At 42.5% G+C, this 26,910-nt stretch overlaps 1 protein-coding gene across 1 annotated transcript in view; it reads left to right on the top strand.

The window, feature by feature from the left end:
- The window catches only part of FARP1 (FERM, ARH/RhoGEF and pleckstrin domain protein 1), a 121,683-nt gene that overhangs the window by 20,659 nt on the left and 74,114 nt on the right, over positions 1 to 26,910 (top strand). Inside the window, exons 3-10 of the mRNA XM_015415097.1 lie at positions 1,187 to 1,352; positions 2,964 to 3,002; positions 6,839 to 6,917; positions 9,152 to 9,249; positions 12,062 to 12,176; positions 13,076 to 13,223; positions 16,495 to 16,590; positions 22,156 to 22,319. Coding sequence (XP_015270583.1) covers positions 1,187 to 1,352; positions 2,964 to 3,002; positions 6,839 to 6,917; positions 9,152 to 9,249; positions 12,062 to 12,176; positions 13,076 to 13,223; positions 16,495 to 16,590; positions 22,156 to 22,319 — 905 coding nt within the window. The remainder of the gene's footprint in view (positions 1 to 1,186; positions 1,353 to 2,963; positions 3,003 to 6,838; positions 6,918 to 9,151; positions 9,250 to 12,061; positions 12,177 to 13,075; positions 13,224 to 16,494; positions 16,591 to 22,155; positions 22,320 to 26,910) is intronic.

Raw genomic sequence — 26,910 nt, 5'->3', positions numbered from 1 at the left:
TTTTTTTTGTAGCAGGAACTCCTTTCCATGTTAGGCCACACACCCCTAATGTAGCCAATCTGAATGAGTTTCTGCTGTTGGGTGTGGCCTATTATGCTAATGAGTTCCTGCTGGGCGTGGCCAACTCGGGAGCCAGCTGGAACTCCATTCCTTCGCGTTCCTGCCCAAAAATAGCTCTGAATGAAGTAAACAAATAAAATATTGTGTGTTACTATTGAGGAGTACAGTCTGAGCATCTTATTACCCTCTTAAGGTTATAATCTCTGTGCCAAAAATAACACAGTAGAGCCACATACCTCTGTGTGTATTACACTGTGTCCAGTCATCCGTAGTTTGGTTATGCCTTAGTCATTTGCTTTAGAAATTTGGCAGTGCGTGTATTTTCCATTGTGCAAAGTGTGCAGTTCAAGAACAAAAGCAGAGTCAATAGAATGCAAAGAAACATCAAAACCTATTGTTGAATCATCTGAAAAACTCTTTAATTTCCTTTAGTTGGATAATAAATACATGACCACAGCTTAAATGCTTTTATTGATTAACAACAAAATTACAACTTTCAAATGTTGCTTTTCAGAGGCGACCCAAAAATAAATTATTTATGAATTTTCAGATACCTAAGTAGAAGTCTTCAAAATGAAACTACCTTTATTTGCTATTTTAGCTCTTTAGTAAGAAAAATATATTACTGGAAACAAAACTAAGCTGAAAATGTTTAATCTTTCTCTCTTTTTTCCCCATTCTGACACCTGGGGCTATGTTTCTATAGCAAGGACATTGTAAATGTGTTCCTGTCTCTGCATAATTAAAAGCTGCTCAAGGTCAAACTTTGCATAAATGTGTGTTCCTTTTAAAACATATTGTTCTTTGTTGGTTTTCTGGCAAACAATGAGTTTTCGCTTTAAGAAAACCAGAATTTACAGCACTTGGGGGGAAAATTGTATACAGATAAAGGTTGCACGTTTATAAGCATAATTAAATATGATACGAATATACATCACTAGTGGAACTGATTTATACACACATTAATTCATAGTTACATGGCAAGTTACTGACACCATTTGCTTGTCCTCCGGTGAAGGTTGCCACCCGCCTTCACTCACATTTTGCCTTCCCCACAGTTTCCTCCATGGATCAGAAACTCATGGAGATATCAACATGTCTAGCTTGCCCAGTTTTTGTGTTCCAGAAGCAGCATGGCTGCCACTTCCCATATGATTCTGTTCCATCCTGGGTACTCCAGTTCTGTAAGAATGTAGATATCACAATGAAAGGGCAAGTCATGTGGGATGAACCACGCTCATATCCCTCTCCCATTCCAATAATCCGGCCTCCTGACATTGCCATGATTCTGTGTACATGATTCAGCCCTTCCATGTGGTTCCTGCATTCTTACGTATGAAATGGGGACATGAGGGGAGCAGCAGCAACACTAATCTAGTGACATAAGAATCAGACCACTTTGTCCTTTGTTAGATTTAACATATGTGGCTATACATTCCATCAGTAAGTGAAACTTTTAAACTTCTGCATTCAAACGCTTCTTTTGTTAACCTGTACTGTGGCAGAATGTGCCCACTCTGTCCTGCAGGCACCGTTCTGCCTTCCCCTCCTAGGGGTTGCCAACTCCCTGGAGGGGTTTTTCCCTTTTACTGTCCAGTAGCCACTACCACCACCTGTTCAATATAGGGGTTTCCCACTGAAGGGAACAGGACCCTCGGCTCCCTTTCCAAGCTCAGATGCCTTGCCTCAGTGTCTCCTGCTAGCCCAGTGCCTGGCTACCACGGGGACAGATTAATGCCTGGTGCGCCCCAGGAAAATAGCCCACTGCCAACTGCTTGCCTCCCCCCCCTTCCTGGGCTCCCTTTTAAAACAGTGTGTCCAAAACAGTGGGTGTCTGTGTGGTACAGAGAACCACTTCCAGAACCAGAAGTTTAAAGTGTTAATTAAAAAGAAAATGTTTACAAGCATATTTTTAGCACAATGCCAGAATAAAGCAAGGAAGAACCCCCCCCCAAAAAAAATGGTAACACAAAAAACCTCTGTCCCTTTCTCTAAAACATGCCCTCAATACCAGAATAAAGCAAGGAAGGAACCCCCCCCCCCAAAAAAAAATTGGTAACACACAAATCCTCTGTCTCTCCCTCTAAAACATGCCCTAACTAGATGTTAAAATTAGGACAGGCTCTTTATCTTAGGTGTCCTAGTTCTCTAAAGATCATCTGTTACCATGAGGGTTGGTCCAGCTCTTCAGGCTAGCTGCCTGGTCCAAACATGGCTGCCTGTTACCAGCCCCAGACAAGAGGTCTGTTTAGCTCAGCATCCTAAAGAAAGAGAGACTGCCTTCCCCTTGCAAGGCGGTTTTAACAAACCTGTGTCTCTGCCCCCTTGACCCTAGTCAGCCCAGGTCAAGGCTTCTTTTCCTGTTGTCTCCAGGGAGTTACTTCCTCAAGCCTCTCTAGAATTTGACACCCCCAGCTCTCTATTCCCTGCCAGAAGAAGGAGGGAGAGGAGGGGGATGACCAACCATTCCTTTGTCTAAATCCATTAGCATCTGTGTGCAGGTGAGATGATGTGCCAGGGAATGGACTTCTTCCTCTGACTAGAGAGAAAAAAGAACAACAACTGGTAAACCACTTAGGGAAGCCCTGCTCGTTGCCAGCCTCGTTGCCAGACTAGGCATTTCCCCATGTGTACAAATCAAGATCCCTTCTGTCTAAATATGTGCTTTGCTCCTTTTGGCTGTGGAGCCATGACAGTTTAGGCATTTAGTATCTCTTGGGAGAGAAACCAGAATGTGAAAGGAGAAAATAAAATATGTGGATGATCATTGGAAAAGATGCTGAATGCTTATTGCGCTAGAAAATATTGCATATATTGAATAATTTAAGCCATGCTCTGTATTGCATAGCTTTGCTTCTTGTTATATGTGATGTAAATGTAATTGTTTGTTTGTTTGTTTTCAGGTATGGTTGGATTGAAACCTATTGTGAAACAGATCAGAAGTAAGTGCTGTTAATTAACAATGCAAAAGTAGTTTACTTGTGTTGTAGTGGGGGACATCTGGTTCATTCTGAATGCTGTGTGCATTGTTTGGTTTGTTTGTGATGGTGAAATGTATTAACACCCCCCCCAGCAGAATGTTGTCATTTTTCAGCAAGCTGCTTACCCACATCCATCTGTAGACATAACAACAACCGAAAAAACACCATCCACAGTTTTATTAATGCATACTTACAAAGCAGGATATGTGCATATGAATGCTAGTTTGCATGCTGGGTTATTTTTTCTTTTAGTGTTTGTAAACTACTTCAGATCCTGTCAGTATTCCTTTGAAATTTACTGTAACCTTTGAAACCAGTTTCTTACTCTACTGTCACTCTTGTTTGCAAAGGACAATAGAGGCCATGTTGGGGGGAGGACACACATACTAGAGCAAGGGAATAACAGAACAGTAGGACAGCGAGCTTCTGAAAAACAACAATTACTACAATTACAAGTGGAAAGATCCCTTTAGAGTTTGTGGGGGGGAAATCTCTTCCAGGGTAAATATTTGTTAAATATTTGCAAAAAGATCAACAAGAGACTTGATACTTAAAGCTTCTACTGCCACAACATTAAAAATCCAAGAGGAAAAGATAAAAATACTGAAAGATGTTCCATTTGAAATACGTAAGAAGAGGAAGCAATACAGAAACATTACAACATTTCTGCAAAAGAACAATGTCCAATATCAATGGATTTTACCAGAAGGTCTTATAGTCAACTACAAAGAGAAGAAGGAAAAGATTGAGTCTCTCTCAAAAGCAGAAGCATTCCTGAAGCAGCATCAAACTCCGACAAAAAAAAGAAAAGAAGCAGAGGAAAAGAAGGCGACAGAAGAAAGCAGCGATCATCAGGTGTCAGCCACTGACAGCTCCTCTTCTACCTCGGTGTCCCTGGGTGAAATCTTTGACTTTGATTTTGATTTGGGAGCTACTGCCCCCAGATCTTATAAGGTTAAAATCCCCTGGCAAAAGAAGAAGAAGAAGCGCAAAGACATCCAAATGAAGATCTGAGATTTTTCTATGTTAACATTTAAAGAATTTGTATTATTGCCCATATGCGATACTAAAATTAAGAATTTTTTGTTCTTTCTATTTGAATACTTATTACTCAGAAATTAAATGATATATTGTAAACATGAATATGTAGAGAAACTTCCAAAGCGCAAGATATATGTAACTTGCTACTCTGAATTTGTAGTGTGTAGTTTTGTAGTTTATAGTGAAAAGCAATTAAAAAAATCTAAAAAAAAACAAAAAAAAGAATAGTAGGTCAGTGTGGTGGTTTATGATTCCAGTTTTAGGATGGACATTATGTTTGGTCCCCACCCTTTTACAGATTATAGCCACCGAAGCTGTAGTTTCTAGGGGTGGAAAGGAGGGAAGATGCTTTCTATTTTCCCCTCCCCTGCTTTCCTCTGCTGAAACCCAGGACTTCCAACCTGCTTTTTGATTACTTGTTTTTAATACTGATATGGATAGCCCAGGCTAGACTGATCTCATCCAACCTCAGAAGCTAAGCAGCGTCAGCCCTGGTTGGTACTTGGATGGGAGACCAACAAGGAAATCCAAAGTTGCCAAACAGAGGCAAACAATGGCAAACCGCCTCTGAACATCTCTTGCCTTGAAAACCCTGTGGGGTCGCCATGTGTTGTTTTTACTTGTAAGCCACCTTGAGCTCTGGAGAGCTGGCATATAAAATCCCTAAATAAATGTTTCCAACACTGGGGCGGGGGAATATGGGAACCCAACTTCAGGGCAAGATTTTTGCACCTTTACAGTGCAGGTGGTTTGTTTCAAGTTGGCAAGAGCAGAAGGCGAGGTTAATTTTGAAGAGGGGGCAAGTTTGAAAACATTTGGGCCTTGTGTAGATCAGCTCTTATTGAGAGTCATCCCTTTGACTGCAGTGGGACTTGTGAGTAAATATAATTTGGTTTGGGCTTTGTGTTCTCGGAGTGGGGTGACCCGGAGATATTCATTAACACTGTGATGACCCTTAATACATTTCTTTGCGATTGGGCCCAGTGTTGATCAAGAGAACTATTTTTAGGCATTTTTTTATTTTTAGGCATTTTTTTAGATGCCTAGGGTATTAAAAAGATTACAATTCCAGTAACATTGAATATGTATGAATTTTATTTGAAATCTGAATTTGGTTTGTAAGTCCTACAGAAGTCAGCAGAAAGACTATTTTAAAACAAGAGAAAATTGAAATGAAAAAACTTGTAAACGATCGTATTGAAAAGATAAATAGAGGAACACTGTCTAGGTTTGTTTTGGAGAAGGAGGTCCCCCCCCCCAAGTTTCTACAAAGATGGATTTCAGACCAGACACCAAAATGCGTCTCATGTGAAGGATAAACTGCATGTGGTTTGGGTTTTCTTTTTTTCTTTCACTGGCTTTGCACAGTTGTGTTTTCAAAAGAAGAGAAGCGGCTTAGATGAATAATGATGTAGGGTGAGATGATGCCGCAAACGGCCTTCATATGGCCAATTTAAGGCCTGCCCAGTGACATCTACTCTCTTTCCTTCCTTTGTAGAGCTTCAAATGTTGGGACTCTGGGGAAATCTAGCAGATTCTGCTTGCCTGGGTTTGATGACAGTGGAACTTGGTGGACCAGATGTTTTCTTCCTTTAATGTAAAGGGCACAGTGAATGTTGATGCTACAGTCCGTGGAAAGAGACGGCAGAGAATACCCCCCCCCAACCCAGATCTTTTCCTAGGATAAAGTGATTTTGCTTGAATTTCCCGTGATGCAAGAACCACATGAAACTGGGGCTCGTAAAAAGATCCAAAAGTAATCTACAATGCAATCCTAAAATAGAGTTTATGGCCTTCTGAGCTCATTGATTGACAATGCAATCCTATTGCTACTGCATTCTAATCCCCTTGATTTCAGTGGGTTTAGAGAGGAGTAATTGCATAGGATTGCACTGTTAGTGAGTTACATTCTTCCAAAGAGCGTCTTTCTAAGCCCTTTGAAGCCAGTGTGCTTAGAAGGGTATAACTGCATTACAACCACACTCAGATTTTGGGCCTCGGATTAGATTCCAGGTGTGACTCCCAACTGAAGGAATGTAAACGTTAGCATATGGTGGGCAGCAGCTGGCTGTCAGATACCCATTTAGAGAATGAGAAGAAAAGAGGACCAGGCTTTGAGTTCAGAAGCAAAAGTGACTGTTATGGAATTATTGAGTCCTGCTTGTATCACGGATGATAAAAAAACCACATGTGAATATGCAAGTCTAAGCATGAGTAGATCTAAATGCAGAAGGTGTTCATTCTAGTGGGTACTGATCGTTTTCAGGTAACGTAATTGTGTTCAGTTGCCAATAGCTGTTTTGTGGGAATCAGAACATGTTTAAAAGATAAGGGCTGCACTCACTACTGCAGTAAAAGAAGGTGGAATGGGCTTTAAAGTAGCGATGGGGGGGAACCTTCTGTGTGTGTGTGTGTGAGAGAGAGAGAGAGAGAGAGAGAGAGAGAGAGAGAGTGAGAGAGTGAGTGAGTGCAGGACAAAAATGAACTGATATCTCTTCAGCCATCCACAGACTTTGCAAAGCAAGAATCACCCTTCCCCCGCAGCCCACTGAGCCCCTGAAATTTTGTTCCTGGAGTCAGCAGACCCTCAGTGGAAGGGAGAGTATTTTCAGAATGAAGTCACCATTCCCTTTTCTGAAAACTTGAGTGCCCTTAAGGCTTTGGAACTGCATGGCTGGCTCTGTGCGAGTATTTGCCTGCGAGGTACTAATTCAGAATGTTTAATTTAGTTTTTCTTTCTTTCTTCTTCCCCCTAGGGCCTAAACATGTAGTTCTAAAATTTGTGGTGAAATTCTTTCCGCCTGATCATGCTCAGCTGCAAGAAGAGTTAACAAGGTTAGTGTTGCCGCTCGTTTTCGTTTGCACTTAACGGGGAGATACCAACCGAGTGGCAGAGTTGTGCGGTGCTATGGAGTACATCAGGTCAAGCCAGTTTATTAGACACTCCTGCACTTCAGGGTGACTGCGCATCATCTGAGCTTCACCAGTGCCCACTTGCCCTGCACATTTGCATATGGAGGAAGATTAATGGCCTGTGTGAAGCATGTGGTCTTTATTAGCCCCTTCGACCTCTCAGAGTTCTTAACTTGACCTCCTCTGTTTGTTTTCAGCAACAGCAGGGGAGACTAGCATTGTTTTAATATTTGGCATCGGCAGGGCTCTTTTTGTAGAAAAAGCCCAGCAGGAACTCATTAGCATAATAGGCCACACCCAACAGTAGGAACTCATTAGCATATTGGGCCACACCCCTGACAGCACAGCTCATTAGCACATTAGGCCGCACCCACATGTTACCAGAAGTGTGGTCATCCAGCCACACCCACCTTTTGCTTGTCATTCTGTTTACCTTGTTTGTTGTCAAAACCCAGGGCTTTTTTTGCAGCAGGAACTCCTTTGCATGTTAGGCCACACACCCCTAACGTAGCCAATCCTAATGAATTTCTGCTGTTGGGTGTGGTCTGTTATGCTAATGAGTTCCTGCTGGGCGTGGCCAACTTGGGAGCCAGACGGAACTCCGTTCCTGTGCGTTCCCGCCCAAAAATAGCCCTGGGCATAGGCCTGCAATAACTCTGTGATTAATATTGTAAGATTTATTATTTAAAATGTTGATATCAAATGCTCCCCCTTTTCTGGATTTATATTCGTGATACATTTCCAGTGTTCCCAAATATGATAGATTCCATTTGAGCCATCACTGTGTCCTGGTTTCCATTTTTTTCACCTGTATGCATCTCTTTGCACTCATCAGCTCTGAGTTCTTCTTCTGTATGTTTTTCTTCATGATTTCACACTTCTTAAAATAACTCACTGCAAAACAAATCAACTCGGAGAAGCGGGAGAGGGGCGGCAGTAGACTGATGGTTGAAACAGCTAATTGTGTGCCTATGTTCAAGCAAGCCACTCAAATCTCCGCAGTCCTTTTAGCTTCACTAGCAGGTGAGATTCTAGGACAAATATTACAAGAAAAATAACTTAATGGAAGACGTAGATGAAAAACAACAAATGTATGTAAGGGCGCATGGATCCATATAACCTGATACAATCTTTTAAGACGATCTTAAAACTTGAGAGAACCTGAGGTCCAAACCAGGTTAACCACACCATTCAATAATTGCCATGATACAGTCATATTCATTCTCATTCTCTCTTTCTCTTTCTGATCCAGATAATATCATAACCTGTTTCATTCCCATGTTTTTTATGGAGGCATTTGGTATTTTTACAGACCTCTTTTATGGCTATTTTTTGGACTTCCAACATTGTGTCAGTGCCAGCCCGTCCAGTCTTGAGAGCCAGAGTAACTATTGAGGCATCCTAAACTGACGCTGCTATTCTAAACAGAGGCTATACCCCTAGAGTTGCCAGCTCTGGTTTAGGAAATACCTGGAGATTTTGGGGGTGTGGCCTAGGGAGGGTGGGGTTTGTTAAGGGGAGGGAATTTAGCCAGGTATAATGCCACAGAGTTCACCCCCCCAAAGCAGCCATTTTCTCCAGGGGAACTGATCTAGGTCGTCTGGAGATCAGTTGTAGGGCTGCCAAGTCTCGTTGAATCGTGACGGGGGATCGTCATTCTTTACAGGAGCTCTGCCGCGGGGAACGGCAACAGGCGTTGCACCGCCATTGCCAGGATGTGACGCTACGCGTCACTCTGGCAACGGGGCTGTTTGGAGTCCCGTTGGCAGAGCGACGCGTAGCGTCACATCCTGGCGACGGTGGTGCAACGCCTGTTGCCGTCCCCCACGGCAGAGCTCCTGTAAAGAATGACGATCCCCCGCCACGATTCAACGAGACTTGGCAGCTCTAATCAGTTGTAATAGTGGAGGCTGGCAAGCCTACATACTCTTCAAAGTCCATTGGAATCAGTGGTCTTAGAAGGGTGCGACTCTGCTTAGAATTGCACAACTACTGTTCCTTTCCATTTTTGTCTTACTCCTCCTTTGCCCCCAGCTGAATGAACAGGATTCCTGATCTCTGAACGGTTGATTATCAGCTCTTGTTGGGAGAGGGGAGTTAAGAGATGCGTTTCTACATCGTAGCAAAGAGAGTGTAGCAGTATTTGTGTTTTTCAGGTACCTATTTGCATTGCAAGTAAAGCAGGATTTGGAAAAAGGGAGGCTAACGTGTAATGACACCAGCGCTGCTCTCTTAATCTCGCACATTGTACAATGTAAGTAAAGCTCTTTTAACCCCTGACCCTGTTTGTGTTTTGAATTACAAAGTATTTGTTGCCAGGTATACATGGTGGGGTGCATCCTACCACTCCACTGAGTAGACTCTGGGGCATTCCTCCAGAGTCCAGTCTAAGGAACCTTCCTCCAATTTAAATGGCTCTTCTGTTGGAGGAAGAGCCACAAGTTGGTTGGAGGATGGTTGGATCCACCCCAGTGACTTTATGCTGTCCATTTTTAGTTGATTTTCAGCTAAAGAGCCGGTTATGGGAAGAAAGAACTAATATAGTAGCCATCGCTGACCCAGCAACAACAATACTAGCACCTACTGTGTTATTGTTAACTGTTTTTAATATTGTTTTAATTGTTCTATTACAAATAAATGCTGATTTTATGTAAGCCCCCTGAGCCGGCCTTGGCTGGGAGGGCGGGGTAGAAATTTAAGGAAATAAATAAATAAATAATTCATCCTATAGAAGTTTATGTTACAACTCTTTGACAGCCTCTGGTATAGTATAGAACTTCCCCTGACAACTGTCTTTTTAAAAAAAAAATTCTTTCTCCACCCACTGATCATTGGGCTGAATTCATGGTATTGACTATCACACACAGAGTCCTTTGTGGCCTTGGTCCCTCAAAATTGCAGCAGTGCCTCTCCCTCAATGTTCTGCCATGACTAGGGATGGGCACAAACCAGCTGACAAACTAAGTTCATCATGAATTTTGGCTGGTTCATGGTTCACAAAGCAATGTTTGTGAACTTAAGAACCACCACAAACTTTGATGCAGTTTGTGGTGGTTCATGAAGAGCAGAACACGGGAGTTTATCCCTGCTTTCTGCTCTTCACGAAAAACAGCTGTTTGGTTTAAATGGATCAGAGACATGTAAACTAGTGCTTTCTGCTCTTCGCAAAAAGCCACAACAGGTTTGTTAAACGGAACAAGGCCTTCTGAAGGTCTCTGCAGATGCACAAAAACCAACAACTGGCCATACATGTGCATTCTCTGTTGTGGCCCCTTTCTTATGGAATGGCCTGACTGATGAGATCTGGAAAGCCCTCCTGGCTTTTTGCGAACTTTGCAAAACTGAACTATCCATTTTTAACTTAGGTAATAGGGCTGTACTGTAATGACATGTTTCAGAAACATGGTTTGGTAAAGGGATAGAGACTATAGATTACACTACTGTGTACAATACGTAGTGTCTGTTGATCCTACTATGTGATTTCTGCATCATTTGATGTGTCATGTTAAAGCTTGTACTTTGTGTCAGCTCCATTTGCAGATACCTGATCATTTCCCAATCTCTGCAGTTCAAATCTTATTGGTTTGTTTATTGTATGTCCCATTGTGCTGATTGTATTTGACCTATGCTATGTAATCTACCTTGAGACTAATGGAGAAAGACAGGCTATAAATAATGTAAATAATGCAAGATCACAGAAATATGTTCAAGTACTTGTGCTTGGTGGGAAAGGGGCATCGATTTCCATCAAAGCTACTTTGTAACAAGGTTGCTGCTGCCAGTTAACCATGTTTAGCGCTTAACTTTCCCACTGGGACCTGTTATTGTTTAAAGCAAACGTTCGTGACCTTTTTTGGTTATATAGGTAATGGGCAAAGGAAAACTTCTTTTACCCCTGGTAAGTATTCTTCTCTTCTGGTCAATGATAGTTAAGAGCTTACATTGGTATTTAGGGATTTTGAAAACAGCATTGAAAGCTGCTAAAACCGGAAAGTGAGCATAGTCTGTTCACCTGTATGTGGTACACTGTTCCTTAATCTTTTTTTCAACAGGAAAGTTACATTTGTAAAATCAGGAATGTACTGCAAAGTTACTTCGATGTATTGAATTGGCCCAGTTTCTAGGGGGTGGGGAAACTAATGATCTGTCCAACCGTAGGAAGAAATTCTGTGTAGGCTGGGTGTTCAAAGATGAGCATTACCAAGCACTGGGATGTGTCTTATCTACAGAGCATGCAGGTCCTGTTGCCAACTGAGGTGAACCCATATAGGAAAGCCAGAGGTGGCGTGGGGGTGAGAAGAGGGGGAGAGCCAGTGCTCAACTCTTGTTTCACTTCCATCCTCAGTGGCTCTGTACACAAGTATGTTGTGTGTGCAGAACTAATGTTCACTGTTGTTCAGCATAATTGGGTTCCTGCTAAACCGGGATTTGAAACCACGCTGTCATGTCAAATAACAACAGTATCCTGGATTTACTGACTGGCTAGTGTATTTCTAAATCTCAGGGTCAAAACCATAACAACACTTCAAATGGATTTGATATTTGTATCTTTACCATCGGCGTTCACTATCCTTCTGATTACTCTTGTGAAGAGTGGTGTGTGGGCTTAAAAGGGGGTTGGGACCTGTGATCGCTAACCACTGGACTTCAGAGCTTTCTGTCTGCTTTCCAGTACCTTTCTGTTTGATACAGGTAGTGATGAGTGTAGGTTGAAATTTGTTTGGTAGGCGCTAGCGGCAGACCTGTCTCTGATTTTTTTTTTTTGCTCTTGCACTTACCTGCATAAGTTTTAAATGGAGTTTTAATATTTTCTGTGCTTTTCCAAGTGTGATTAAAACAAACGCATTCCTTTCCTTATTAGTATAAAAGTGAATTTACCGTTTCTTTTATGTCTTTGAATCATGTTGTGCCTAAGAATCCAGGCAGCTGGAAAGGGAATCGTTTTGATGTTAATGGACCTTTTGAATCAGTATGCAAAGGGCTGGACATTCATTCTCGTGGATCTTAAGTGGGCTTTTCTGTTTTTAGATTACATCTCTTAAACAGATGCTTTTCTCCCTCTCTAGCTGAGATTGGGGATTTTGATGAAACCATCGATCGTGAACACTTAGCAAAGAACAAGTATATACCTCAGCAAGAAGCATTAGAAGACAAAATCATGGAATTTCATCGTAATCATATGCAAGTATTACTTATTTATCAATGGAGTGTTATAATACGGGACACAATGTGTGTTTTTTGTTTGATAACTTAAGAAGCAGCAAGGTGAGGGGGAGAGGACAGGAATGTATTAGGAGAGGAGTGAAGATAGAATGATAGAGGGCTATCTGATACCCAAATCAGAGAAAAGGAAAGCTGCGGAGGCCGCAGTAAGATTTTGCAGTAAGTGGGCTTGGGGGAGGGAATTGGAGTGGAGGAGTTCTGAGCGTAGGGATTTCATGGTAGGAAACACACGTGAGGGAGGTGAACTGGGAAACAAAGCCTAAATGAGCCTCTATTTTGCCTGTCTTTTGTTTTCAAATTTGTGCCCCACGTTACCTTCAAGGTGACTCTGTTTGAGTAATTCAGGCCACTGAAACATCAACAACGAATCAATGCCTGTTCATTTTTGTGCTGTCGCATAGAAGTGCTTCACAGTGATATGGAATAATTACTTTTAGAGGGTAGAAAACACTCCTGAGTATTGGATCACATACAAAATCATTTAATTGCCCATGAAAAATCTTCACCTTTCACCGTCAGGAGATACGACATCTTCCAAGCTAGGGGAAAATATCTAAAGTTATATTTTGGGATAGGTGGTGTTGCAGAAGAACCGGAAGCACATGATGGGCTCTGCTTCCTGTTCCTTGTGAAGCCACACTCGGTGGTAAAGATCAGTCATGGCAGTTGCTATTCCAACAGACTTGTACCTCAGACAGAAGCATGAAGTCACAGAAATGGTGAAAGAGGCTTCTGAAGTCCTGTTTTACATTGAACGTGTATGCAAGTTTGAACAGGAAGCAGCATCTGCCATGAAAATCTCTAATGATCCTTACCACTTGCTTCATCCTGTGTAAAATCAGTTATCCTTTCCCCAGTGGACAGACACCAGCAGAATCAGATTTCCAGCTGCTTGAGATTGCACGCCGTTTGGAAATGTATGGAATCCGGTTGCATCCAGCCAAGGACAGAGAAGGAACAAAGATCAACTTGGCAGTTGCCCATACGGGCATTCTGGTGTTTCAGGTATGCAAGTGGCTCTGATCAAGCTAAACTGCACACTCCAGAGAGAGTTTGGCCATGAAAGTTGCTTTGGATTAGCCTTGGATACAAATCTTGGGAGGTGCAGGCTTCTGGAGCTGTGTTGTGGCAAAACTTTTATTGCCTCAGATATTTCAACTCCTTTTGCTAGACTCTGGGGAGACTGGGGAAAATGTTGCTGCAGAGGTCTCCCGTACCACCTCCTAGTTCACCGTGACATAGTTGGAGAAACACAAAGCCACCTGGGAATTTCATTGTCCGTATGCATGCGTCCCATCTGTCCGGCATGTGGACTGACACTGATTGCCTTATTATTTCCTGCATGAGCAAAAACACACAGCTAGGTCATTGTAACCAGGGTTCTCCACTTAATGTGGTTTTTTTAAAACAAAACTTTATTGAGAATTTTACAACAGAGAAATAAAAAACAGAAAAAGATATAAAAAGATGTGAGAAAGAAGGGGATATACAAAGGTAAAAAGAAAAAACTTCCATTTTTCTCTACAACAAATATAAATAAAATTGCAAATTTAACATATGCTCTGTTATTACAATCAAATGTTAATTCTTTTTTCCCTACTACTTACCCCCCCCCCAAAAAAAACCTTTTCCCTTAATCATCAAATCCATAAGGCATCAGTTCATTTTTTTCCGTTTCATTCAAAAAGTCTATAAGGGGTTTCCAGTTGACAATAAAGGTAGATAATGTCTTTTCTCTGATCAAAGCAGTAAGTTTAGCCATCTCTGCAAGTTCCATTATTTTCATTAACCATTCTTGTAATCTCACCACCGTTGGCATGTATGAAAACAAAGTTTCATAACTTTCCCCAACTGTTTGACCATTAAACCTAGAAGAAATGTCTCTGGTTTCATTTGTACCTTAATCTTTAAACTCTTCTGAATTGATGCATGTATTTGTATCCAGATTTTTTGAGCCTTATTTACAAGTCCACCATAAATGATAAAATGATTTTTAAAAATGTTGTTCAGATTTCCAACATTTGAGATATATACATTTTAGCTAATTTCTCTGGTGACATATACCATTGGTACATCATTTTATAAAAATTCTCTTCTAGAACTTAACGTAAACTTAAGACCAGCCTTCCACATATATTCTGATTGTTCCGTTTGTATATTGTCCAGGTTTTTTGCCCGTTTTATCATACATTTTTAATTCATTCTTCCTCTGTCTTGAATTTCAATAGTAATTTATACATTTTAGCAGTAGCATGCTCATCATTTGTACATAGTTCATGTTTCAAATCCAGTTTCAGATTGTTCAAAATCATAAGTTCTCTTTCTGTTTTTAACTTTTCTAATAGTTGTGCATAGAAAAACCATTGACAAGCATATCCTTCTATTATCAAATCTTCTCTTAATTTCATTTTACATTCTCTTTGAGAATAGTCTAATATAGAAGTGTCAAAACTCACTTGTTATGAGGGCTGGATCTGACATAAATGTCACTTTGTCAGGCTGGGCCATGTGTGCCATAAAACATAATGCTGGGTACTGGAGATACAAACTGTATAAAGAACAGCAGCCGGTAAGCTCCAAGTTGGTATCCTCACTGCAGGGCCTCATGGGCTGGAGACCTAGCGGTGCAGCCCTAGGCAGATGCTCCCAAACTGCAGACGAGGTTGTTATGCCATGCTGAAGCCACAGTCAGAGTGGCCCTGCCCACTCCCCCCCCTCCCAGCAGTCTCCTGTTCCCTCCCTTGCACTAGTTGCTCATGGGCAGCATAAGAGCCCCGGACGGGCCAGTTCTGGTCCCCAGGCCTTATGATTGAAACCCCTAGTCTAATATATCGTAGTACGTTAACCAATTATGCTTAGCTATCATTTCTCTTCCGTAAAAAGCTTCTTCTGTAGATACCCACAAAGGTGCTTTTGGACAAAACCTAAGTCTGTATTTCTTCCGTATTCTCAGGATGGCGCATCTAATATACTGATTTTTAAAATCGACATTAACCTTAACTGTATCATACCACAAATAGCCGTGCCAGCCAAATCTCAGATTGTGGACTTCTAACTCCAATAACCTTCTGTTTCTCAACAGCACCCATTCTTTCACCCAAACTAAACAACAAGCAGCAAAGTGTAATTTCAAGTCAGACAAACCCAGTCCTCCTCTCTCCCTTGCATCCTGTAAAACCTTATATTTAACTCATGGTTCCCCCCCCCCTGCTATATAAATTTAGAGATATCCTTCTGCCATTGTTTAAATGGTACATCAGTTGTCAGAACAGGTAGTCTGGAACAAGAATAGTATTGTAGGTAAGACATTCATCTTAATCATAGATATTCTCTCCAACAAAGACAATTGTACTTTATCCCATCTTACCATATCTGTTTTAACTTCATTCCACGTCTTAATTATTTTGAAATAACATACAGTTCATATTTGTCAATATAACACCCAAATATTTTACCTTCTTTTCACCCTTAAAACCAGTTTTACTCATCAATTCTACTTGATCTTGTATTTTCATATTATTTAACATCTTTGTTTTCTGTTTATTAATTTTAAATCCAGCTAATGCACCGAATTCTTTCAACTTAGTCATTAATAATTAAGTTCCCTTTAAAGGGTCTTCCAAAACCAACACTGAATCATCTGTGAAGGCTCTTAGTTTGTAAGTCTCTTTTTTGATCTTTACACCCCCAATCCTCTCATCATGTCTTATATCTCTATTCAATATTTCAAGAACCAAGATAAACAAGATAGGAGACAGAGGGCAACCTTGTCTTGTTCCTTTTTGAATCACGCATGGTTTACATAAGTCTCCATTTACAATTACTTGTGCTGTCTGTGATGTGTTTATCAATTTCACCCGTTTAATAAAGTTCTCTCCAAAACTCATACCTTCTAAGATTTTAAACAGCAAGATCAGTTCAAATTATCAAATGCTTTCTCTGCATCTAGAAAAATCAGTGTGGCTTGCTTTTCATAGTTTTTTTCAAAATGCCCCAAAATATTTAAAAGAACTCTTAACATTGTCCTTCAGTTGTCTTTTGGGCAAAAATCCACATTGGTCTTCATGAATAAATTCTTGCAAATATTTTTTTGCAAAAAATAACCATTGAAGGTGTTAATTGACTTTTCAATTTGACTAGAATAAGCAGACAGATTTATTCAAAGTGTCAAAGTAGTAAATGGTAGGTAGAAGTCTGCTTTGATTTTTACAGGTGAGCTCATTCTGAAAAATGTTCACATAATGCTTATTTTATTTTTCTTATCCGTTGTCTTTAGGGTCACACCAAGATCAACGCCTTCAACTGGGCTAAAGTTCGGAAGCTGAGCTTTAAGAGGAAGCGTTTTCTTATTAAGCTGCGGCCAGATGTCAATGTAAGTCTTTGGAATGGCAGTGTAGAATGGCTTGCCATTTTCCTTGGGGAAATGCCTTCTCACTGTTCATGTACCTGACAGAATTCTGAAATCATGGTGACTGCTTAAAAACCTCTTCACTTTCGACATGCAACTGCTGACTTCTCAATACCTATCCCATGGGTTCTGAACTGGTTAAAAGAAAGATTACATAAGAGCTGGATCCTTCTCTACTCGCCAAAGGGCCTTCCTGTCTCAGGTTTTGGGCTCTTTGGGCTTGCCAGTCACTTCCAACTCAACCCGATCTCAGCTGTTTCCATAATGTTAGTGCAATCCCACCCACCACAAAGAAGATGTTTCTTTTGAATGGTTAAAAAAAATAATCTTGGTGTGAGAGCACGGTTCCAAAGGTAGCCTGATGAAGATAGACAGTGGATGAGTAGAGAGGGAGGAGTAGGGACATTAGATGAGCCTGTCGGGAATAATAAATGAGCCTGGGATACTATATTTACTGTTTCCTGTTGTACTTGGAACTTAAGATCAAGTTTCAAGACCCTGCTTGGCTGTGAAAGTTGGTTCATTTAGGTTGGTCTTGCATACAAATAATTTTCTCTCAGCCCTCTGGGGTCCTGTGTGCTTTTCTCCCTTCTTTATCTTGTTAATGATCTCCACTGAGAGGAAAATGTATGTATTTTTGCTTCAGGAGCTTCATTCAGTCTCCTTATGTTGTTTTATGGGTTCACTTTATGGGTTTCTGGATGTAGCACATTTGTTTCCCATCCAATGTGACTGAAATTTTCAGGACTGTGCCCCCCAGCCTCAGGGATCCTCCCTGTCCATTATCAAGACGATAAGAAAAAGAGGGTCCTGGTTTTATAGGCAATTAAATGAAAATATAACACAATCAACAGGTAAACATTAAGGAACAAAATGCCTTTCATTTATTCATTAGTAAACAAACATTCATCTTCCTTCTTCGGTGCAGCACCACTTTGGGCACTGTGCCTGTGCACAGGCCAACCTCAGATAGGAATTCTTCCAGCTTCTAAGCATCAGGGCGCTCCCCTACCTTCTGTAGTCGATGCAATGGCTGTTTCCTGCCTAAACTGTCACATGATGCACCAGAGGTGCAGTACCCCCTTCTCTCAGTTCCTTTTCTGCTGCCACCAAGATAGGAACCTCCTAGTAGTGTTGTATTGTTTGCTTCAACGTCACTCTTCAAAGCGGTTTGAAAGCCTACTGTTTTTGCATGTAGTGTCGAGATTCCTCTTCGTCAGATTTCTTCAGCTTGGCTTGTTTGGTAGGTGAAGTGGCTTTTGAAACCTCTCTCTCCCCCCCCCCCAGCTGTTGGTACTGGGCTCAAGCCTTGTGGCTGTTGAGCGTTTGAGACCTTTTGCCATATCAGTCAAAGCCCTCTTTAAAAAATGCACTCAGTGTGCAACCAAGGACCCCCAGAGTTGACCATGATTTATGCCTGCCCTGCTTGGGAGAAGCCCATAACATCACTGTCTGCAAGATTTGCCAGGGTTTTATCCAGAAAGCCTGATCAAACAGGGCAGCTCTCTAGGAAAGGGCTCTTTCTTTATCGGAACTGCCCAAGTCAGCCCCAGCCACCCCTCAAGACTCTACTGCATCTCGATCCATACCGTCGGTTCCGACCACTGAACCCAGTTTGGGCCCACCTTTGGTTCTGGCAGTTCCATGCTCGGACAAAGCCAGGTGACACCAGAAGAGGGCTTCCTCTAGGGTTCCAGCCTCAGAATTGAGCCAAACGGTTCACCATCTCCATCTTGCTTGGTTTTGGCATATGAGACTTCTGATCCATCAGCAAAAACGGCCAAGAAGATGAAGCACAAAGAAAAGTCAGGTTCCTCCTCCTCCACCAAACATCAGAGAACTGTTTTGTCCACTGCTTCCCCTGCCACCAGGGACCCTGATATTATTCTTGTCCCACCTGGGATGCCATCCATCCATTCCAAATCCTTGGAAAGGTCCATTCTCGAACTTGATTTGGACCAACCAGTCAGTTCAGGTGAGAATCACAGACACTTCTTGTCAAATCCACCAATTCCACATTTTTGCCTCAGCACTATCCTCCACCCCAGTGGCCTCCCTTCTATATGTTCCCCTCTTACTTTCAGCTGTGATCTGAATTCTGTGCACAACGCCCCCAGTTCACACCAGGTCATAGGCTCCCTGTGAGTGACTCTAGACACCATGAGGCTCAGGTCCCCTTCTCACATCCAGCTTCCCAAGACTTCAGAACCAGAGGAAGAGGGCACAGTGGCCTATTGTTACAGTTCCAAAGCCTCCTATACCAGTTTCTTCCAATGAGACCTGTGCCTGTATGGTGAACAAATGTTATGGATACTGAGGTCACTATGACTGATAACAAGCCATGGGATAAGATCTTCAGTTGTCTCTACCCTGACTCTCCCAGGATCGTAGCCTTTCCTGTTCTGGAAGGCCTCCCTTATTTTGCAGCCCTGATTTGGCAGAAGCCTGCTTCAACACCTGCTACCTCTAGATGGGTGGAAAATCTGTAAAAGCCAAGGCAAGATACCTGTGACTTCTTGTTCACCACCTTTTCCCTTGGTCACGAAAGAAATGCAAACATGACAGAGACCTCTACCCCTTCTGATAGGGAGAGTAGGCATTTAGACTCCCTAGGCCAAAAAGTGTATTTGTCTACTGCTTTGAATTTCAGACTATCAAGCAATCATGGGAGGATACCAACTCTTCCTCTGGGAGAAGATCTCCCAATATCTGGACACCCTCCCTGACGAATCTCACTCATTGGCCATGGTTATCCAGGCAAAAGCCATAAGACTCTAAGCAGAATATAAATGCCACAACAGGTGTTGCAGATGCATCTGCCAGGTCCATGACCTCTGCCTTAGTCCTGAGAAGGCATTCTTGGTTATACCCCACTGTCTTCCCAAGTTGAGGCAAAGTGTTGGGTGGAAGACCCCCCCCCCCTTTTGAGGGTGCCACATTTTTTTCTTAGACCACAGATGACTTCCTCTTGACTAAGAAGAAACGGATGGCCAAATCTCTGAGTGTACTCCCTTCATCGAGACCATGTCAACATTACTCCCCTCACCAGCAAGGTTTTGCCACCAATTTCTATAGATTTATTGTAATGATTTAAAGTTTTAAGTTGCAGAAGATCAAAGGGGCCATTTTCTCCAGGTGAACTGATCTGTCAAAGGGTGTGTGTGAAAGAGGTGGATGAGTGAGTGAGGTGATTGGCTGGTGACTGAGTGTATGGACGGAGTTAAGAAGTGTGTGTGTGTGTGAAGAGAGAGGAGTTAACAGTCAGCAGTCTACAGAGTCTGGGAAAAGCAGTCTTCTAATTAGACTCCCATATTAGTGCTGTGAAAAGCTTTTAAGAGTCTAAAAAGAAAGCAGAATACTTTAGAGGACATATTAGCAACTAGAGAAAGGTTGGAAAGGCAGTCCTTCGGTCATTGTTTCAGTGAGAGCATCACCCCACCTCCTCCGATGAATAGCTAACTAAAATCCCAATGTGGGGCTGCACTAAAGACGGATGATGAAAACAGAGTTGCGCTTTCCTGTAACTGCTGTTCATCGACATTTTCTATGCAGACACACATTTCCTCCTGCTCCACTGTGAGCTCTCAACATTTTTTTAATAATAGTTGGTCATTTCTCCTTTTTGCTTCACTGTGGGAGCTTGCGGCGAACTGGTAGGAACTGAGGGAAGGGGGCGCTGTGCCTCCAGATCATGTGATGGTTTAGGCAGGTATGAGGTGTTACGTTGGCTTCGGAAAGCAGGGGCACCCCCTTTGACACTTAGAAGCTAGAAGAATTCCTATCTGAGGGTTACAGACACAGTCCCCAAGGTGTGTCTGCACAGAAGATGTCGATGAACAACAGTTACAAGAAGATGCAACTCTGTTTAATTCTCTATACAGCACAGCCACCAGCCAAATCAGAGGGCAAATACTTAATTGTGTCCATAGTCTTGGGCTTATTTCTCACAGAAGAAGTGTGGTGTGGTGGTTAGAGTTCTGGACTTGGCCTGGAGAGAATTCCTTCTTGCCATGAATGTCACTTAGAAAAATGTCTTCGAAAGTTTTGACTTAGTTAATGTCATTCTTTCACAGTGTACCTCTTAGGACTGTTGTGAGGATACAGTAGAGTAGAAGAGAACCATCTGAGCCACCCAGAACTCCTTGGTGGAAGGAAAGGATGAAAATATAATTGATCGTGTCTGTTGGATTGATTCAGACTGGAGACTAATAAGACTGGAAGTTACCTGCACAGAGATTTCCTTGTGCATAAAATGCTACATGTCATGGGGATGGTTCCGCTAGATTTTTGCCCCTGACATTTAGCTGTCTATGTAGACAGTTTGTTTTTGATGGAGGAGTGTTCACTCACGATTCAGGCCAGATATAAGTCTACTACCACAATGAAAACGAGATCCAATTCTTTGTCACTTTGCTGAAGTGTCTGTTCTCCTTATTCAAAATGAAGGCAAGTTCTTATTTCCTATGAGCCTTCTCTACTCGGAATGTTCTTACTATTCTAAAATATTGCCTGTCACATCCCTTTGTAACATTACACAAAACAAATGTTTTAAGACTGGCATCAAATCAGATAACAGGATTTGGGGGGGAGGTGAAGTAGGTCAGCAGTAGAAATGATTAAGCGACTGCTTTAGGAAATCAGAGACAGACGTGTTGATCTAACTGAAGGGCTTCATACAAGATATTGCCATTATACTGACATCTCTGGGAAGTTATAGCTTATCATGTGTCTTCCTCTTCTCTAAAGAATAACGCAAGTGGGCATCCTTTCAGCTGCATCCTTCTTTCCTGTCTAGATATTTTGCTGTCTAAAGAAAATATGATAGTCGATTCAAAGTCTATTTCACTCTTAAAACATATCTAAAAAATAGGTCCCAGCTTTGTTTTTTGTCAGTAATTTATGTAATGCCAATGTCCTCCGGTTTTGTGGTCTAGTGGGAAAAGTGCTGGGACTTTGTTCAAGAAGGTTGAATGTGGTGGCATTAAAATGTATTAAGGAAGACAATCTGCATGAAACGTGATGAATCTGGAGCAGGGTTGCCATCCCCCTGATCGGACCTGGGGATCCCCCAGTTTCGGGGGGCCCAAACTGCTGCCAGCCAGCTGACTGGCAGGAGAAGCCGCACCCCTGAACAGCAGCATCCCACACAGCTGCCATGATGATGTCATGGGTAGTGACGTCATCACGCTGGGGCCGTTGTGCAGCGATGCTTTAGCATTCGGGGGGGGTGGGGGTTCTATGGTTACGATACAGTTTTTGCCCCAAATGGTAGAGCATCGCCACACAACAGCCCTATCATGATGACGTCACTACCAGTGATGTCATTGTGCTGCGTGCACGTCACACGCATGGCAGAAAAGTCACGAGGAGCCAGGAGGCCCCCCCCCCGTGCCACCAGAGCAGTGAGACCTGGCAGCCGTAATCTGGGGGGGGGGGGGCCACTGTCCTGCTTTGATTACAACATTGCTCTGACTACACTATCCCTTCTCCCACAATTCCAGTGTCAAACCTACTTCTGTTCTCTTTCAGAGCTCCTTTCAGGACACACTAGAATTCCTGATGGCCAACCGGGATTTTTGTAAGGCCTTTTGGAAGATATGTGTGGAACACCATGCCTTCTTCAGACTCTTTGAGGAACCCAAACCAAAGCCTAAACCTGTTCTCTTTACTAGAGGTTCATCCTTTCGGTTCAGGTAGGATATAATTTTATTATTATTTTCTACCCTGCAAATATACCTGAGGGCTGTGTTCACTGGTCCTAATATGCTGAAAGAGGGACTGGATTTTTTTTGGAGGGGGTATGACTCAGTCTGCATTTTGCATCCTCCTCTCCACAGTTTGGTGCCAAGTGTTGGCTTCCTAAAAGCACAGTGGATTCTGAATACGAATGTTCACTTTATTTGTTTATGTATTTAAACATTTCAGTGGTTTGCTGTCAAGGAGGTTTACACAGAATACACACAACAAACTTCAAATTTGTCCCAGCTGCTGTTTGCTGCTCTTCTAAGGCTGGGGGGAAACAGTGATGGGGGAATGCCCCTCCGTCCTGGGAATAGACACTGTTATTCTAAGATGTGATCTCTCTCCAGCTAAAGCTGAATGACATTGGTGGTTCTTTTCAGTATGAACAGCACAACTGGAGGTTCTGGGCTAGAGGGCAGTGATACCAAAAACCTTTTTCCCCCAGTCCTTGAGCGACCTTACCTTCCTGATGCCTCCACTGCTTAGTGGAAGGAACCTCTCTCCCCACATACACACCAGCCACATAAAAAATGGGAATATCCTTAATTTAAATACCCCAGTGTAGTGTTGCTCATGGGGGCTTAATGAGTGTTGACTCGATGGATGATTCATAGAAGTACGCGAGGGAGAAAAACGAGTGTGGATTTATGGAGGAATTTGGGGGAAGGGTTCAGGAGTGGAAAGTGGGAACCATAGGAGTTCAATCTCTGCTAAAGTTGGCATGAGATGAAGTGGACACCATCCATAGATGTTAGGCACTGTATTGCCATCAGACATCAGAAAACGTTTCCAGGACTAATATTGAATGTACTTGTAATGGGAAACCCACAGTGAAGAAACAGTGTCTGAACTAAGTTAGGAAACTATGGGTTGGATCCAGTGCAATGTTTCTGAAAGCACAAGGACTTCTACCCATAGAGTTTGACTTCCTCAGCACTGCCCCCCTTTGGCAGCCTGAAGTGCCCCACAAAATCCATTTCCAAGGTGACCCCTTCTTCCCCAGGAGAAAGGATTTGCGGGGCATTTTGGGTTGTAGTCAGGGGTCATTTCGTAGAAAAAGAGGAGCTCATTAGCATAACTTGTTTGCATATGCCACACCCCCTGACATCACTGGAAGTGTGTCAGAAGGCAACAGCTCAGGCTCCACTGGACTGTTTTGGATTGCTAGCTATTGGGGGGGGGCGGTAGATCTGTCCTCGCAGAGGAGGGAGAGCTTGTATCTGAATAAAACTTGGTCTTAAAGGTACCACTGGACTGTTTTGGACCAGGGAGAGGGGGGGAGCTCTGCAACTTACCTGGCTGCTTCTTGCTCTGACTGAGGGCTGCTGGGAGCAGGGGGTGGGGCTTGTTGCATGTGCCCGAGCTCTGCTCCTGTGCGCTCCTGCAGGAAATGACCCCTGGTTGTAGTGAGTAGGCTGGGCGCAAAGGAAGTCATAGTATGTGGATGGAAATAGGCTCCTGTGGGTGCAAGGACGTCCATCCACATAGTAGAAAAGCGTAAGAGACTAGTAGCCCCTTAAAGACCAACAAAATTTGTGGTAGGGTATGAGCTTTCGTGAGTCACTGCTCAGTTCTTCAGAAGTGACTCACGAAAGCTCATACCCTACCACAAATTTTGTTGGTCTTTAAGGGGCTACTAGACTCTTACGCTTTTCTACTATGTGGATGGACGTCCTTGCACCCACAGGAGCACTGCACTGGATCCAACCCAGTGTCTGTTCCATGGAGTACACGGGGCAGCTCCAAAGTAGTCCATAAGTGGGAGATGGCTCAGTGTTACTGTATCTCAGAGATAAGAAAATAGGTGTTCCCAGGAATTCCTATTGGAATGGAAATTGGGTCTCAGGTGCGGCAGCAGAAGATGGGAGAAGCAGGGTGAAGACTGGAGTTAAATAAGCAAGGAAGATAACGCCATAATGTAATAGAAAAGGGAAACTGGCACCGACTCCTGTATCCTTGAATATAACAGACTGGTCAGTTGACAATATTTGAATGACCATCCCAGGCCTAATACTTTCTTTATGCAACAAAAATGTACAAAGCAGTATTCTCACCTCCTGAAATGCGCCTGGAGCCAAACTTGTTTGTTTGTTTGATTAGATTTGTTTGTACTATGTGCGAAGGAGGAGAATTGGCACTATATGCGAAAGAGGAAGAAAAATATGAATCCCTTCGAACTGTGGGGCAAGAGAAGGGGGGGTAGATTTTTGTGCTGTATATAACACAAGAGAGTTACTTTTAATGCTTTTGTTAATGATACATAGCTACACTATGTATATATTAATTCAAAGGACCAAGAAAATTGTGCTTTTCTAGCCATACCTGGTCTGGTCTTAGCATGCCACTTGTTATTCCAGCTCAGTGTCAAAGCATTTTTTTCCTTTGTGTTCACACACACACACACACCTCCACACCATACTTCTTCAGCTTGACTTGTGTGGGGTTTCCATTGCATACTGAGCTTTTCATGCATATTTTTGGTATTGCTGAGGATGCAGTTTTTGAAGCATGTAATTTGTGGTAGTCATTTGTGCTGATCTCCACATTTCTCACTGAGTATCCTAGAAATGTATTCAGCCTTGTAATAAAAGCCTGCCAGGCGCATCTTTAACAAGTAGGGATCATTTTATTGCCTGCTAGATGATTTCCTCCCCACCCCCCACCCCCCAAAAAACCCTAAAATAAGTATTTCTGAGAGTAAATGTTTACTGTTGCTTTCAGGGGGTGTGTCTCAGTGACAGAGAACATAATTTGGATTCAGAAAGTCTCAGGTTCAGGTTTTGCTTCTCCAGCTAGAAAAGGATCCTGAGGATTCTTAGACAGTTGCTTTAGGAATCTCCTGTAAGTCAGGCTTAGAAGCACCAGTGGTTTGATTCAGTATGTCCGTATCTGATTATTATTTTTTTGCCTTTCCTGTTTTAAGTTGTTTGTCTAATGAAAAATTTTAGCCTAGATATTTGCATTGGCTTGGATACCGTAAATGTGTTCTGCTAGATAGTCTCTGCTGTGGGGCACGCATCCTCTTCCTCTGTAACTTCCATTTGTGCAAAGACAATGGTTTTCAGTGTGTGCTTGTGCAAGCGGAGGTTTTAGCACAAGAGGAAGTGTGCTCTGTGGCCAAGACTGCCTAGCATTCACAGAACTTTTTCATAGGATCCCAGTTATCATCTTCACACTGTTTAGTTTAAAGCAGTATCACAGTCCTTTTTGAACAGATGAATACGAGATTACCATTTGACTTATCAATTCTCCAAGGTCTTTTTTAAAAATTGCAAGTAGAAGACCGAAATCTCTCCGTCTCATCAGCACTTATTTTTGTTTCCTATTTCCTTAACTGGCTAGAAATATAAAACTGTCTTTATCTGATTTCTTCAGTAAAATTTTAATCTGGCTTTTATGAAAGCAGGTTCATAGCAGAAAAGGAAAGAGGCATTTTACACGTGGTTTCTTATCAGCTGAACATTTGTTCTACATGGTTGCTTAAGGCAAAAGGGGGGGGGGAATCTATAGATTTGGTTTATACATTTTTGACAGTGGACTGAGTACTCTGCTTTATTCCCAGGGCTAACCTTTTTCAGGCCTTCCCACGCTTGGCGGATTTCTTCCACGTAGATCAGTTTTATGTAAACGATTGCATACAGTGCATTGTGCGTGATGAGTATGTTTGTGCTTCTCATGCCACATGCTTATGGGACACAACGCCCTGATTTAATAGCTGGCTTCTACAAGTGTGTACATATGGCAAAATGGGCAATAGTGTAACTTGGGGTAGGGAGATGGTGGGGCATGCATTTTAAACATACTTTGGGCAAGGAGCAAAATGAGTACATGTAGTACGTTGATCTTTATTTAAAGATGGAATTTAATGTTGCGTTCTGAACTGCAAAGCACATTTCCAATCCAGTTATGAACCCACTCTAAGGCTTAGTGAGGGAACCAAGGCAGGCAGAGTTGGCACAATGTCAGCATCTTGTTAGCTGTGTGTCTGCAGCCCAACGGAGCCAAGCACGTTTGTCCCTTGCATTCTGTTGGCAAGAAAATAAATAAATAAATGATGATGATGATGATGATGATGATGATGATGATGAAGAAGAAGAAGAAGAAGAAGAAGAAGAAGAAGACGACGACGACGACGACGACGACGACGACGGCTCTGGTCGGATAGCATCATCCTGAAAGATTTTTGGTTCAAAAGTTTCTGAGCTGGAGCAGTTTAAATAGTGACGATTTGGACAGCAGTATCCAGAGACGCAGTGTAGTGTAGTGGTTAGAGCATTGGACTAACATCTGGGAGGCCCAGGATTTAATCCATACTCACTGGGGGACTGTGGGCCAGTTGCGCTGTCTCTCAGCTTAGCCTCCCTCATACTTTCTTCTTCTAAGGATGAAAGAGAGGAGGTAAAAACAATGTTGTATGCTGCTTTGGCTCTCTGGTGGTCAGAACAGTATAGTACAAGTGGAGACCCGCAAGAAACGTGCGGGATGGTTATCCTGTTCCTCACGCCTTTGCTTCCTCCTGTCTCCCCCTACCTCTCTCACACT

The sequence above is a fragment of the Gekko japonicus genome, unplaced genomic scaffold (genome assembly GCF_001447785.1).
Source record: "Gekko japonicus isolate JY-2015 unplaced genomic scaffold, Gekko_japonicus_V1.1 scaffold52, whole genome shotgun sequence".
NCBI classification, from domain to species: Eukaryota; Metazoa; Chordata; class Lepidosauria; order Squamata; family Gekkonidae; genus Gekko; species Gekko japonicus.
Note: the sequence above shows the minus strand (reverse complement) of the source record. Positions and strands in the feature narration are given on the sequence as shown.